The sequence below is a fragment of the Triticum urartu genome, chromosome 6 (genome assembly GCF_003073215.2).
Source record: "Triticum urartu cultivar G1812 chromosome 6, Tu2.1, whole genome shotgun sequence".
NCBI classification, from domain to species: Eukaryota; Viridiplantae; Streptophyta; class Magnoliopsida; order Poales; family Poaceae; genus Triticum; species Triticum urartu.
The window spans coordinates 50188371-50204136 of record NC_053027.1 but is presented as its reverse complement, the minus strand read 5'-3'; the positions used below and the strand labels follow the sequence as shown (position 1 = coordinate 50204136).

General features: G+C 48.7%; 1 protein-coding gene across 1 annotated transcript; it reads right to left on the bottom strand.

Annotated features, from left to right (window-relative positions):
* Nucleotides 1-9689: 9689 nt before the first annotated feature.
* LOC125515900 (probable xyloglucan endotransglucosylase/hydrolase protein 30) lies at nt 9690-11214 on the bottom strand. The gene is made up of 2 exons (XM_048681387.1): nt 10799-11214; nt 9690-10617 (listed from the first exon to the last, which is right to left on the bottom strand). The coding sequence occupies exons 1-2, from the start codon at nt 10992-10994 to the stop codon at nt 9839-9841; spliced, it is 975 nt and encodes a 324-aa protein (XP_048537344.1). The 5' UTR covers nt 10995-11214; the 3' UTR covers nt 9690-9838.
* Between the last annotated feature and the right edge of the window lie 4552 nt (nt 11215-15766).

The following is a 15766-nucleotide window of genomic DNA, read 5'->3' as shown; positions in this document are numbered from 1 at the left end:
AAAAGGAGCCCAAGAACGTATGGGCCGTCAATAGGCCGAAAGCTAACATGGGCTGGAAATGGCCCATGTAAATCACGGGCCGTTAACGGGTATAAAGAAAATTACTATTCATTATGGGCTAGAGTAACTGTGGGCCTGTAATGGGCCGAAAGATACGAATGCCTCATATGGGCCGAAAGACGTTGTGGGCCATACATGGGCCGAAAGTGAAATGGGCTGGTATTATATTCGACGGCCCACATGACGTTGTTGGGCCGATTTCCTTTAGGGCCTAACGGGCCGTGAGTTAACGGGTCGTAAAATGGGCTATTTGCAAAGAGATCGTTAACAGGCTTTTCATGGGCCAACCCGTTAACTTTTGACCAAGTCAAACGGGCCGGCTTTGTAAGCTAAATGGGCCACTATTGCGCCGTGCCACGTGTCGACATATCATAGGCGCCTATCTGACCCACTGACGAGCTGACACGTGTTTCCTCTAGCCAATGATGATTTTACACGTGGAAAATCCCCATTGGTCGGGGCTGTTAACGGGTTATCGGATCCAAAACCCGACCCGATAGCTTAACGGCGTTTCGTTACAGTGGATGCCACGTGTCGGTCACCCTTGATGAAGCACTTCTGTGATGCGTGATTTATCGTCATGGAAGTGGACACTTCCGTGATGATAATTTTGGTAATGTCATGGAACACTTCTACGACATCACTGGTAGACTATCTTGATTCTGTCATAAATTTGTCATGGATGTACATGCATGAAAAAAAAGCGACCTACTGTGACAAACACGTATCATCACGGAAGTGTACTTTTTTGTAGTGAGATGTGGTCACAGGCATGACGAGGAGTCTCGAAATGGTCGAGACATAAAGATTGATATATTGGAAGCCTATGTTTGGACATCGGAATGGTTCCGAGTGGTTCGGGCATTTTTCCGTAGTACCGGGAGGTTACCAGAACCCCCGGGAGAAGTTATGGGCCTTATGGGTCATAAGAAGGAAGCACACCAACCTACAAGGGGCTGGTCCGCCCCCCTTGGGCAGCAGGCCGAATTGTAATAGGTTTGGGGGGGGGGGCTTTCCTTCTCTCCTACTCCTCCTTCCCTTCCTCTCCTACTCCAGCTAGGGAAGGGGTGGAATCCTACTCCTGGTGGAACTAGGACTCCCCTAGGCGTGCCATAGAGAGGGTCGGCCCCTCCTGTAACGCCCATGATGCGGCTATATCTCCCACATGTCGAGGCACGACTTAGAGGCATAACCGCATGGTGGTTTTGTCACAAGAGGGGTAATCTTCACACAATCCCATGTACTGAATAAGAAAGGGATAAAGAGTTAGCTTACAATCGCCACTTCACACAAATAACAAGTTAAACATACATCATCCAGAGTACAATCAAGGTCTGACTACGGAACCAAAATAAAAGAAGACAACCCCAAATGCTAGATCTCCGATCGTCCCAACAGGGCTCCACTACAGATCATTAGGAAATGAAACATAGTAACGGCCAAGGTCCTCATCGAACTCCCACTTGAGTTCGGTAGCATCACCTACACTGGTATCATCGGCACCTGCAACTGTTTGGAAGTATCCGTGAGTCACGAGGACTCAGCAATCTCACACCCGTGAGATCAAGACTATTTAAGCTTATGGGTAGGATAAGCTAGTGAGGTGGAGCTGCATCAAGCGATAAGCAAATATGCTGGCTAACATACGCAAATAAGAGTAAGATGAGAAGCTACGCCAACGGTCGTGAACTAGAAGTGATCAAGAAGTGATCCTGAAACTACTTATGTTCAGGCATAACACAAGACCGTCTTCACTTCCTGGACTCCGCCGAAAAGAGACCATCACAGCTACACACGCGGTTGATTCATTTTAATTAAGTCAAGTGTCAAGTTCTCTACAACCGGATATTAACAAATTCTCATCTGCCTCATAACCGCGGGCACAACTTTCGAAAGTTTATACCCTGCAGGGGTGTCCCAACTTAGCCCATCACAAGCTCTCACGGTCAATGAAGGATATTCCTTCTCCCGGAAGACCCGATCAGACTCGGAATCCCGGTTACAAAACTTTTCGACAATGGTAAAACAAGACCAACAAAGCCACCCGAATGTGCCGAGAAATCCCGATAGGAAATGCACATATCTCATTCTGAGGGCACACCGGGTGAGCAATCCGTACAACTAAAGCCAGCCCTCAAGTTTCCCCGAGGTGGCGTAAAGGGCTCTAGTTTGGACCAACACTCAGAGAAGCGCTGGCCCCGGGGGGGGGGGGGGGTTAAAAAAAAGATGACCCTCGGGTTTGCAAACCCAAGGGAAAGTTATTGGTTGTTAGGAAAATGTAAAACCAAGGTTGGACCTTGCTGGAGGAGTTTTATTCAAGGCGAACTGTGAAGGGGGTCCCATAACCCCAACCGCGTAAGAAACGCAAAAAATCAAGGAACATAACACCGGTATGACAGAAACTAGGGCGGAAAGAGTGGAACAAAACACCAGGCATAAGGCCGAGCCTTCCACCCTTTACCAAGTATATAGATGCATTAATTAAATAAGAAATATTGTGATATCCCAACATATCCATGTTCCAAACATGGAACAAACTTCAACTTCACCTTCAACTAACAACGCTATAAGAGGGGCTGAGCAAAAGCGGTAACATAGCCAAACAACGGTTTGCTAGGAAGGTGGGTTAGAGGCTTGACATGGCAATATGGGAGGCATGATATAACAAGTGGTAGGTAGCGCGACATAGAGATAGAACGAACAACTAGCAAGCAAAGATTGAAGTGATATCGAGGGTATGGTCATCTTGCCTGCAATCCCGCTAGGAAGAAGAACGAGTCCATGAAGAAGACAAACGGACATAGTCGAACAAATCCTCACAACTCCGGAACGATACCGAAGCTAACGAGAGAAGCAGACCGGAAAGAAGCAAGCAACATGGTAAACACAGAAGCATAAACATGGCATGATGCACAATCAAGTATGATGCATGTCCGGTTTAAATATGCATGGCATGGCAAAGTGCACAAACAAAACTACAAGTTAAGTGGAGCTCAATATGCAAAACGAAACACCACTTTCGATTATTTAGTTCTCTCTCGGTTATGTACCCAACAATATTAAATGGTTTTTTAAACATGGCAGGAGATGAAGCATAATAAAACTACCTAACTAGGCAAGTTTAAAAGAGTCCGGAAACAACAACAACAACAATTCTGTTAAACCCCCACATGCATTAAGCAACTTAATGCAACAACAATTTAGACATTCTTGATGTTGTTATCATGATGTGGCTGGCATGTGCAAGTTTTATGCAATTTTGTGAAAAGTTGACATGAAGATGATATGCGGCATTTTGTCGCCATGGCGGAAAGAAAAAGGGTGCCACGGCAACATCCCGGTTCCGGCAACTCAATTGAGATGCCGGTGCAAAAGAAAGTGTGACGGGAGCGTGTCATGCGATGAAATGTGGGGTGCTCCCGGTAACCGGGTGTCCCACATGACGGTGGCAAGGAAACAAGTGAGGACGTGCGACAAACAAGTCGGGCACGGTGCGAACGCAGACATCTCATCCAACACACATGCATTCGTTCATGGCGTCGTCTCGATGTTTATACCTTCAAAGTGTGCATTTCGAGGCGGTTCAAAACGTCGCGGGAAGTAGTCGTTCTCGCGATGGTAGTGGAAGTAGTGGTGCATGTTTCGTAGATGTTTGGGGTCACGGCGAGGAACTTGACGTCCACGGGGTCTTTGAGGGTCGACGGTAGTGGTACACACAAAGGTAGTCGAACTTGACGTACCTGAGGGCTCCGGGCGTCGTGGTACGTGTTGAAATCCACATCGGGTGTAGTTGTACATTTTGAAGAGGAACTTGGCGCGTCCATAGGGTACTTGACGATTCCACATCGATCGTAGAGGTCCACGTTTCGTAGATGTTCGGGGTCAACAGTAGTGGAACTTGGCGTTCCCTGATTTGGACGGTCTTGACAATGATAAAAGGGCCAGCGGTGGTGCACGAAGGCAGCGAGAGTTTCAGTGGCATGCAACACGTGGCGGTGATGCTCGGGGTCCATGGAGGGGCGCAGAGGCAAAGTAGGCATCGAGGCAGGGGCGACGGCTGCGTACATGGCGGGACTAGGCGTGGCGGCAGGGTGCTCCGGCGACGGAGGAGGGCTGGCGGCGCTCGTTCCTCATGCTCGAGGCTGAGGCAGGAGGAGCGGGACTTGGCGGCGAAGCAGCAGCTGCAAGGGTAGGGCGAGGTCGGCGCTGCGGCGCAGCTCGACGGCGGCAAGGCGAGGGGCGGCCTTGCAGGAGAGGGAGGCACGCAGGAGGAAGGAGGCACATGCGGGAGGAGTCACGGTCTAGGCGGCGACTCTGATGGCCGGCCGGCGAGGCCGTGGCCTTGGCGCAGAGGAGACAAGAGGCAAGGTCTATGCGGGCGCGGAGGCCAGATGGTGGGGACGAGGAGGTCGGGGCCATCCATGGCGCAGCGGTGGGAGCTCCGGCCTGGGTGGTCGCTAGCGGCGAGGTTCGTCGGGGTGGCAGGTCACAAGGTGGAGGGGTGCTCGAGAACGTGAAGGAGAAGGAGAGGTGCTCGCGAGGGAGAGGCGGTCGGGATCGAGCACTGGGTTTCTAGCGGCGCGAGGGAAGGAGATGGGATCGAGGGGAGAGACCAAGAGACGGGAATGGGCTCCCTCGCGGCTAGGGTTAGTGCGGCTGGGCTTAGGTGGCCCGACCTGGGCTAGGCTTCTTTCTCCCTATCTCTTCTTCTTCTAAAAATAGAAGAAAAGAAAGAAGAAGAAAAAAACAAAGAAGAAAAAAGGAGAAGAAAGAAGAGATAGGACAAGAATTTGCGCATGCGGGTAATTTTCCCGGACTCATAAAAATGAGCCTGATTCAGGAAAAATAGAAGTGGGCACGCATATGAAGTTGAATTCAAACTCATTTGAATTTAACTCAAATGGGTTTGAACTAGGACTGGGATTTAGAAGTGCCGAAAAATGATGAGGACTATTGGAGGAACCTCGATAAAAGTGATAAGAATTGCAGACAAGATTTGAAGGTCAAACTTGAAATGGAAAAGGCATGGGAATTATTTTGCAAGTGTGTTCCGGTTAATTCCAAACTAATGGAATAATTATAATAGCTCCATAATTATTAGGAGGATATGTTATAAAGAGAAATCACCATGTGAATTCCCTCGATTTAAATAGATCAAAAGATCTATGCAATTTATTTAGTTGAGCTTTAAAAAAATTAAAAGACATGTTGGCATGATGACATGATGCAATGCAAAAATAAATAGAGCAAGCACAAAAGAGACACACGGAGGTCACGAAAATATGGAAGTCTTCTGGAGCGTCGGTCTTGGGGCGTCACACCTCCCCTCCTCCACTCCTTTATATACGGGGGAGGGGCACCCCATGGACACACAAGTTGATCATTGATCTCTTAGCCGTGTGCGGTGCCCCCCCTCCACCATAATCCACCTCGGTCATATCATAGCGGTGCTTAGGCGAAGCCCTGTTCCGGTAGCATCATCATCACCATCATCATGTTGTCGTGCTGACGAAGCTCTCCCTCGACACTCTGCTGGATCGTGAGTTCGTGGGACGTCACCGAGCCGAACGTGTGCAGATCGCGAAGGTGTCGTACTTTCGGTACTAGGATCGATCGATCGTGAAGACGTATGACTACATCAACCGCGTTGTCATAACGCTTCCGCTTACGGTCTACGAGGGTACGTGGACAACACTCTCCCCTCTCGTTGCTATGCATCACCATGATCTTGCGTGTGCATAGGAAATTTTTGAAATTACTACGTTCCCCAACGGTTGTGTGGCCTGTGTTAGTTATACCTGGCAATGGCGGTGTTTTTACGCTGTTACCTTATTGAAGTCGTTGCTCGGATATGCCCGAACTGATTCTTCAGGGTGAAAATCTAGATCTAGCCTTGGGTGGCTGGATCCGGTGATGACGAGGATTGAGCGTCGCTTCATTTCTGAAAGATGTTGCTTTGAAGAATCTCGTCATCCGTGTGGTGTCATTAGATGATTGGCGTGGATATGGTCATTGTTGTAGTTTTTTATCGCACATCTGATCATTTTTTCCTTGTCTACGCATGGCTTTGGTCTTACATGATTTTGCTATTTGTCGGTGTATTTTTGTTTGCATGTGTTGGTGTTGGTTATGCCCATCCTAACTATGCAGCAGCCGGGTGTGTTCTCAATGTGTTTGTATCCTCTTGATGCTCCACTTTGAGTTAATAAGATTCATCATTTGTCCAAAAAAACAACTCCTTCCTTATCCCGAGCGAGTCTCTCGCCCACCTGCAAATATCAACAGCTCATTCCTTCTCCCGACGCACGTGTCTAGCCTTCTCCCGCTCCGCTCATGCCCTAGAGCTCCGTCACCATGGCTTGTTGCAAATCCAGCAATGATCCCGCATCTCATAGTGGTTCAATAGCAATGGCAGCGGTGGTGCTTGCAACTGCGGATGGCGGCCGTTGGAGTAGCAAATTGATGCTCGTTGCAACAGGGGTCATGAACTCATGCGTAGCCCCGCCTCCACCATGGTTGTCGGTCTGCGGTGCGCCCGAGCTTGGGACGGCTGCTGCCGACCTTGTTCATGTCATCTCCGACCATCACCAGCGCCTCCCTGTTCAAACAACGACGGTGGTGCTGCTATGAAATCAACTTTCATTAGAAAAAAAATTGAGACATCATTCATGTTGCAGAAGTCCAGTCGCAACAACACATGTTGCAAAAAATTAAAGACAAAAATAAAATTTGCAACACAACCTTTGTTGCAAAAATTTTCTGCAACAAGTGCTCTGTTGCAAAATGTTATGCAACACTACAGGGTTCTACAACAACCGTTGTTGCAAATGGGGTTCTACAACACTACAATTATTGCAAATTGAGTTGGTCTAGACCGTTTGGCGGTGGCTTTGGTGATTGATAACAATGCAATTTGCTCTACAGGTATCTCCGGAGGTGTTTGTTGAGTTGGCACGGATCGAGACTGGGATTTGTCACTCCATATGATGGAGAAATATCTCTGAACCCTCTCGGTAATACAACATCGTAAAGAGCTTGCAGGCAATGTGGCTAATGAATTAGTCATGAGATCTTGTATTACGGAATGAATAGAGAGACTTGCTGGTAACGAGATTGAACTAGGTATGGAGATACCGACGATCGAATCTTGGGCTAGTAACATATCGTCGGACAAAGGGAATTGTATAGGGGATTAACCGAATCCTTGACATCATGGTTCAACCGATAAAAGATATTCGTGGAATATGTAGGAACCAATATGGGCATCTAGGTCCCGCTACTGGTTATTGACCGGAGAGGTGTCTGGGTCATGACTATATGATTCCCAAACCCGTAGTGTCGCACGCTTAACGTTCGATGACGCTAGAGTAATATTGTGATATGCATGTTGGTGACCGAATGTTGTTCAGAGTCCTGGATGAGATCCCAGACGTCACGAGGAGTCTCGGAATGATCGATAAGTAAGGATTTATATATGAAAAGTTGTTTTTGGAATTTAAAAAAAGGTGTAGTTTTTTGGTATTGTATCGGAAAGCTTCCAGGAAGTTACAGAGGGGTCCGAAAGTCCACAAGTGGGTCCATCACATCTCACATGCCATCATGGAGTGAAGGGGGGCGCCCTGGCCTACATGGGTCACGCGCACCAGCCCCTAAGAGTCCCATGTAGCTAAGACATGTGGAAGAGGACTAGGAATCCAACTCCTGCTAGGAGTAGGACTCCTTCCCCTTGGCGCCAACTCCTATCAGGAGTAGGGATGGACTCCTAGCCCTCCCACACATATGCATATAAATATAGGGGAGGGGGAGCAACAAGGCACCCTGATACATTGGCCTTGGCTGCTGCCCCGTCTCTCCCTCCCGGCATAGTTCTCGTTCATGGTTTTTCGCTTAGCAAAGCGCTGCCGTTGCTCCACTACCACCATCACCACCACACCGTCGTGCTGGTTATGATCCCATCTACTTCACCGTTCTCTTGCCGGATCAAGGAGGAGGAGACGTCATCGAGTCGCATGTGTGCTAAACTTGGAGGTGACGTCTGTTCGGCACTAGATCGGTTGGATCGTGATCGGTTCGCGAAGAGTACGACTACATCAACCGCGTTATATACGCTTTCGCTTTTCTACGAGGGTACGTAGACACACTCTCCCCTCTCATTGCTATGCTTCTCCTAGATAGATCTTGGGTGTTCGTAGGATATTTTTTTGATTTTCATGCACCCTTCCCCTACACACGGTTAGTTCACAAATTGCATTGTTATCAATCACCAAACCACTAAGGGATAAATATGCCCTAACAACGAGGACACACATCGTGCAGTTGACGTGGCAAGGGTTTGAAGAGGTGTTATTTTTCTTGGTCAACTTCATGGCAGCGATTACTTACACAAGTGAACATGGACAAGAAAATCATCAGAGCCAAGAATCACCCCCCTCCCCAGCTTCTCTCAGAATCATCACTTTATTTTTTTACAATCCTATCTAGTTAAGGTCTAATTAGGTAGGATTGTAAAAAATATATGAAGTAGTGATCCTGGGAGAAGCTGGAGAGGGGGGCGATTCTAGATTCTGGTAGAATCGCCCAAAAGAACTGGCCCAAAGCTCGTGATGAAGGGAACACGGACTAAGAACAATATGTACAAGGCGGAGTTGAGAAGAAGAGAGACATGCCAATATGTTCAGTCGAGGCTAAAAAGTCTTACGAGGACTTGCCAGATGGCTTATACAAGTGACGTGAGAAACAAGGGAAGACCCAAGTCCAATCTGGCACATGCATTCATGTGAAGCTGACAACTTCAAGATGACAAAGACATGTTCGTTAAGATGAAGTTTATTGGAATTGGTATCCGATATATTTGTAGAAGGCCACAACTTGATTAGACTATGTGAGGTGTTGGAGTCAAACACATGTAACACAAGCGTAATATATGAAGGCTTGGCCGCACGATAGCCAAAATAGACTAGGCTTCAAGATGACGCGATGGTGGAGATGTCATTTGATGATCTCAACGGGCTTTCGCATCATTATGCTATGATTTAGGGAAAAACTATTTCAGCAGTGGTATGTTTGCAAGTATGACCTTTTAAAATAAAACCAGGCTTCCAAAACTTTTTAGAAGGAAACTCCGACGGTTATAACAATTAAGTCACATCTAAAAAAATTCACACAGATATTCGCGCCAAATGAAATAATGTACGAGCTAGATGTGATTTACTTAATTCCCATCTAGATGAAAGCTAGCCACCCAAAAGCAGTGTTGACCTTTCAATAATGTAGTTCAACTTTCAAAAAAAAAATTACGCCGAAGTCTCAATCAACAGTGAATACTATATTCGTTCGATCTTGCGTGAAAATCTTTGCAAAATTTTCATTTTAGCTTTTTTCTTTTTTCTTTTTGTACATTAGTCACTTGACTGAGACTTGGTTAAATCCTGGTCAACTGAAACCTAGTCACACCCTTCAAAAATTAGTCCGACGTAGCTTTTCAAAGAAAATCCAGAATGAACGTACGTTTTTCCCCACGGCGCCTGAAACGGAGCCCATCCCCGGTGGGGGAGAAGAGCAAAGCAGAGGAGGAAGGAAGGGAGCACACCGTGTAGGTCGTCGTACGTTTTCATGCAATGTGCCCGCCGAGTAACCGTACGTGTCACCCAAATTCCGCTTTGGGATGCTACTGCCAAATTCCGCCGAGTAATACATAATCAACCAACCCAAATCTCCGTCCCTAATTAATGAACACAAGAGAAGAGAAGAGAAGATATCGCTGCTAGGTGCGTGCACGCTACATGTCGGCCTTGTTGGGCGGCCGGCGGCCGACGCGGCGGCGCCTGAGCGCGAGCCGGTGGCCGCTGTCCTTGAACCTGCTCCGCTCCGACTCGACGAGGTCGCACTCCGGGAAGGGCACGGGGTAGCGCCTGGTGTCGTAGCAGTATGAGTAGACCATGTTGCGCTCCCTGAACTGGCGCATGGCCTGCTGCTTGGCGAGCGTCATGACGGCGGGGTCGGACGCGGCCAGCGCGTCGGCGCAGCCTTCTTCCGTGGGGGAGGAGGCGCGGCAACCGGCGAGGGCGAGGTCGGTGAAGGAGGCGACGAAGGGCCCGTAGTGGTAGTCTACGCGGTAGCGGCCGCCGGAGGTGGCCCAGTTGGAGGCGTCCCAGACGGTGGCGTAGAGCGACATGGGCTTGGCCGGGAAGTCGCGGCCGGCGCGGGCGTGGCGCAGGTGGCGCACGGGCACGTCGTCGACGTAGAAGACGACGGCGTCGCGCGCCCAGAGGATGGAGTAGCGGTGGAACTCGGTGGTGGGGTCGAAGGGCAGCACGTAGCGCTCCTCCCGGCCCCGGCTGACGCTGCCGTTGCCGTACATGTTGGTCTGCATCCGCCACGGCTTGCCCCGGATGTTGCCCAGGAACTCGAAGTCCAGCTCGTCGTGCGTCTTGGGGAACACGTCGCCGTTGGACGTGTAGAACGCCACAACCACCCCCGCCGTGTAGTCGGACGGCAGCTTGATGGACGCGCTGAAGAAGCCGTGCTGGTACATGGCCGACGAGATGAACCCCGACCCTGCCCATTTTAATTACCATTAACTGATAACTGACGTACGTTGCATGAAAAACAGACAAACGCCCCAGAAATTAACGGAGGAAACCAAGCCGCCATGCGCGCGCATGCCACGAACGTACGGCCGGCCGGCCAGCCGGGGAGGACGGAGGATGGATGGATGACCGCACTCGTACGTACGTACCGGTGGTGCGGTCGAGGAGGAGGCTGACGGTGCGGTCGTCGGCGGAGCGGAGGATGTTGTCGAAGCCGAAGAGCGGCGTGTAGCCCTCCCCGAAGGCCACCGTCGCGGTCACGTCCACCGCCGGCCGCGCCGCCACCGCCACCGCCACCGCGGCCGCCGTCGCCAGGGCAAGCAGCGCCGACGCCAACCGCGACATGCCGCCGGCCGCGAGAGCGATCGATCGATCGATCCCCTCTCCGCCCCTCTCCTCTGCTTGGATGGAACTATACTAAAGCTATTTCCTGGTATATCCTCAGTTTTGGTGCTTGCCTAATTATTCACTCAGGCTGTTTTCGGGTCGGTTTATTCTTGGGTGGGTGACAAATTAAGGCGGAGGTGGAGAAACGGTGCAGGGAGGCCGGAAGACGGCCCCGTGACCGCCGGAGAAATAGGAGGAGTTGGCTTAGGCTTAGGTCTGCTTAGCTTTTATCCATTCATGGCGTGCATGCAGACGCGCGGATGGAAATTGTTTTGGAAACGGACGCGTACAAGGAAACTATCTCAACAGTTGGCCAGGGACGGATTCAGGGGAGAAAATAAATAAATGGGAACGCTGTTGTGCTGACGTTCCTGGGAAGGCATGGCAAAATGGACGTTTCTCATTTACATTGTCTATTTTCTTTTTGCGAACTTGTAATTTACATTGTCTCGAGGATGGCAAATTCCTTCTCAGAGCACGGTAAATCCTGGCAAAAAAAATGAACTGGGCGGGTATGCCGTGCTCAAGAGAATTGCCAAATAATCAAAATCAATGTCGACCAATCTTTCCTTACGGACACGGGATAAGGAGGGTGGGGTCTTATACAATGGTTGATAAGATAGTTTTATCTTAAGTCTTGCATTTAATTTAGAGATGACAAAAAAAACATGTCTACAATGGGTCATCTTTTAGCCTTATCTTTAATAATTAGATATTCCTAAAAACGTGATGAGACATATTGTGCTAAAAAATCATTTCTTAAATAAGAGAAGACAAGTCTTTTTTTTATAATTTCTTTCCTTTCCACCTCATTATTTTCATCATTTATCCTAGGTGGCACTCCTAAGATAGCACCATGCATTCCCTAATGGGAACGGCGAGGTCGTTGCTGCGGAAATTGCTGAACGAGGGTACCGCTCTTCAGGCTCAAACTAAAGCCTATGGAAGGCCATCCAAGTTGCGGAAGTGCATGGTATGGGACGGGTCTACTTCGAAACAGACTGTATGAGTCTTCACCAGGCGCTGTCAAGCACTGCCATGAACCGGGGTTCGCTTGGTTTTCTCTTCCGCGAGGCAAAATACCTCATGCATTTAGGTTTCTTTGAGTATAAAACCATGTACTGCTCTCTGGTCTGTAATCTCCCAATGCATGTGTTGGCTAAGGCTGGGGTGTGTGGAGTTCCTGATAGCGAGCAAATCTAGCTAACAAACTTCCCGTCCGATGTACTCCGTGTGCCCACCAATTTGGTTGGTCCCCCGTAATCTGGAATGCGGGGTGTTCCATAAGGAAAAAGGAAATTTTCCATCCACGAAAAACACAAATGATCATGCAAAACATTCACATTTGTCATCCTCCTCAGCAAAATGTTCCCTGGTTAAGCCAGCCCAAAAAATAATCTTGGGATAGGGCCTCATAGTCTTCCTCATGGCCCCCTCCTTAGAACATCTACAACCAGACTTAGCAAATCTGGCCTCCTAAATGTGCACGAACCCCCTGGTAGCGGCATACATGATGCTACAATGGGCGGGCAACGGTGTTTGGACCGGCGCCTGGAGGTGTTGGAACCGGTGCACAGGATGCTGGTACCGGCCACCGCGGGTGTTGGAACTGGCTACTACGGGTTCTACAAGCTGCTTATTGGCGGTGTTGCAACCGGCCTCGTGGGGAGCTACAACTGGCAAATTTTAGCGCTACAGTGGGCACCATCAGATGCTGGAACCGACCGATTGTTTTGCTACAACCATGAGGAGGTGGTGCCGCTACGATGAACTGTGGTGCCGAGATGGCTACAACCAACAACGGTAGAAGCTGGAACTGGCAAAAAAATGTTACAATTGATGACAATGAGCTAGGGCGACGATGGGGGTGGTGTTGTGATTGCCACAACCAGCAACCATAAAAGCTACGAAAGGTGAGTTGTTTTGCTACAATGGTGGAGGGTGGAAGTGATGACCAGTAGATGACGATGATGTGAGCGATGTACACCCGGTCGGCGGCCAGTCGGCACTCCCGATGCTGCAATTGCTGGCGGCCGAGGCTGCGTGGCGGGGATGTGACTGTCCATAGCAGGAGCTGCAAGCAACCACGACTGAGCCATGGCCTATTGCAGGGGCAAACAACGATGGAGATAGACACCTTTGTGCCGCTGGAGCCGGGGGAGGGGGGTTTATTTCCCCTTCACCCACTAGTAGAAAAAGGACCTAATGTGAGACACATTAGTCCCGGTTTGTTTTTGGCCCGGTATTAATGGTACCATTAGTGCCAGTTCGAACGACTATGCATTAATGCCGGTTCGTGTTGAACCTTTAGTACCGGTTCGTGCCACGAACCGGTGCTAAAGGGGTGGTGGCAGGCTAGCGTTAGGCCGGAGCCCCATGATCACCTTTAGTACCGGTTTATGGTACAAACCGGTATTAAAGGGCTAACCTTTAGTACCGGTTCGTGCCATGAACCGGGACTAAAGGGGTCTGACCTATAGTCCCGGTTGGAGACACAAACCGGGACTATAGGGAAATTTTTCAAACTCTACCCCCCCCGGTGTATCGCCATTTCAGTTTTGAAAAAATCAAAAGAAAATGATAAAAACTTCAGAAAATAAAATCCTTCGAGAGGTAGTTATATTACTACATCTACTAGTTAGGAAAATTTGAAAACTTAAATTTGAACATGTTTTGCAAAAAGTGTAGGGAAAATGTAAAACGGCTATAACTTTTGCATACGATGTCGGAAAAAACGTATAATATATCAAAAAATTCAACACGAAAATCCGCATCCGATGGTGACAGCCTACGGCCTGTTTGCAATTTTTTAGAATCCTCAAATCCGCATCAGTTTTTTTTAAATTTTGGTCAAACTATGGTCAAACTACTTATTCAAGAAGTATTAATGTTACTACATAATTATTCAATAATATTAGTGTTACTAAATAATTATTTCAATTTTTGAATTTTGGTCAAATCTGGTCAAACTATGGTCAAACTTATTCAAGAAATATTAGTGTTACTACAGTTTTTTAGAATAATAGTTTCAAACTCAAACGGTGAAACTTGTGCCCTAATGCTCAAGCTAAACTGCTGAGGGTTAATAGGATTGACAGCTTATATTTGTCAGGAAAACAACAAGTGCAGACTTGAAAAGTAGGGGGAATAGAACTCCGAAGTTAAGCGTGCTCAGGCTGGGGGAGTGAGAGGATGGGTGCCCGGTCGGGAAGTTAGACTATTTGGAATGAGTGATCCACACTTGAGCAGTTAAGATGGGTGATTAGAGACTAAATAATCAAATAATTCAATTCAGAAAATTGAAAATCGAAAAAATAAAAAAAAATCCATTTTTAAAAAAAAATACATTTAGTACCGGTTGGTAACACCAACCGGTACTAAAGGTCCCCCATACCACGGCGCGAGCTCATGCCACGTGGTGGCACTTTAGCGCCGGTTCGTGCCGAACCGGTACCAAAGGGGGGGGGGGCTTTAGTGCCCACCCTTTAGTGCTGGTTATGGAACCGGCACTAAAGGCCCTTACGAACCGGTTTTAAAGCTCCCTTTTCTACTAGTGACCATGGGGTCTGCACGTAGTGCCAGAGGAGGAACAAGTCGAGACCGGGAGGGATGGCTAGGTCAACGTAATTCTGAACATAGATTATATTTGAATCCAACGGTTCACGAGCGACCGGCCTGGTGCTGCCGCCGGTCGCCCGTGGCCTAGCACTGGCCTCTCGTTGAAGTTGTCCGTTGAAGTTGCCGCTGAATTCGGGAGTCTGACTCGGCCGCAACCTACACACCCCATCCTATGCGAACTCGGAAACTCTCTCCACCTCAAAGAGCTAGCAGTCCCGATCCTCAAATTATTGATGATCCGCGGCGTCTGATGATCCGTACGAACTTTAGAGATCTCATAGATCCATAATAGCACGTACGGGTTGTCGGAGTAAATAGCATAAAACTACTAGTTTACAGGCTAGGGTTCCAAAAAACTACCACTTTTTAATTTTTCTCAGAAAACTAACAAACGAGCGGTCGGCTGTTTCAAAAAACCCAAACCCGCGGTGACTAGCGATTTAACTGTTTTCCTGACAGATTGGGCCCGCCTGTCAGCCCACATGGCCCGGCACGTGGACAGCATAGCAGTTAATGGCAGTTAGCCAACCGGCCCGGTCAGAACTGGGGTAAATATACCCCTTGGTCAGTCGGGCGCACCTGCTCGCTCACTCCCCTGCTCGCTCCCTCCCCTGCTCTCACTCCCCTGCTCCAGTACGAGCTCGCCGCCGCTCGCCGTCTTCGAGGCCGGTAGTCGTCGACCTCCTTGCCGCAATGCCTTCCTGGAACGACGAGGAAACAAGCTCGGAGGAGGATTGCCAGGTCGTCAGCATGGACATGGGACTTATGATAAGTTCTTTGCCACCTAGGGTTAGGGTTAGGGATAGGTGCTAGTAGGCCTAGGCTACCGCCATGGATCTTGCTGAGTGTAGTGTTGTTGTTGTTGTGTGATATTGTTCTTTATTAGTGAGGGTGGGTTTGATTGTAGGATTGAGGTAACCTAGGGTTCATCTATGTACAGTGTTAGGGTTCATGCTGATTTGGGGATTTTTTAGTGTTCAAGTTTAATGAATAGTGCAAGTTGATTCTGGTATTGAGTGCAGATTGAAATCAGTGTTTGTTGGTTATTTTGGTTGCAGGAGGAACCCAGACACCACTATAGAGCCCCTTTTTTGTGGCCAACTTGAGCTTGC

What these genes read in the sequence shown, in the direction of transcription:
- LOC125515900 (XM_048681387.1), bottom strand. Translation starts at nt 10,994, where the DNA reads ATGTCGCGGTTGGCGTCGGCGCTGCTTGCCCTGGCGACGGCGGCCGCG. An exon ending in CCTCCTCGACCGCACCACCG is followed by an intron (nt 10,618 to 10,798) that starts GTACGTACGTAC and finishes TAAAATGGGCAG; the next exon opens with GGTCGGGGTTCATCTCGTCG.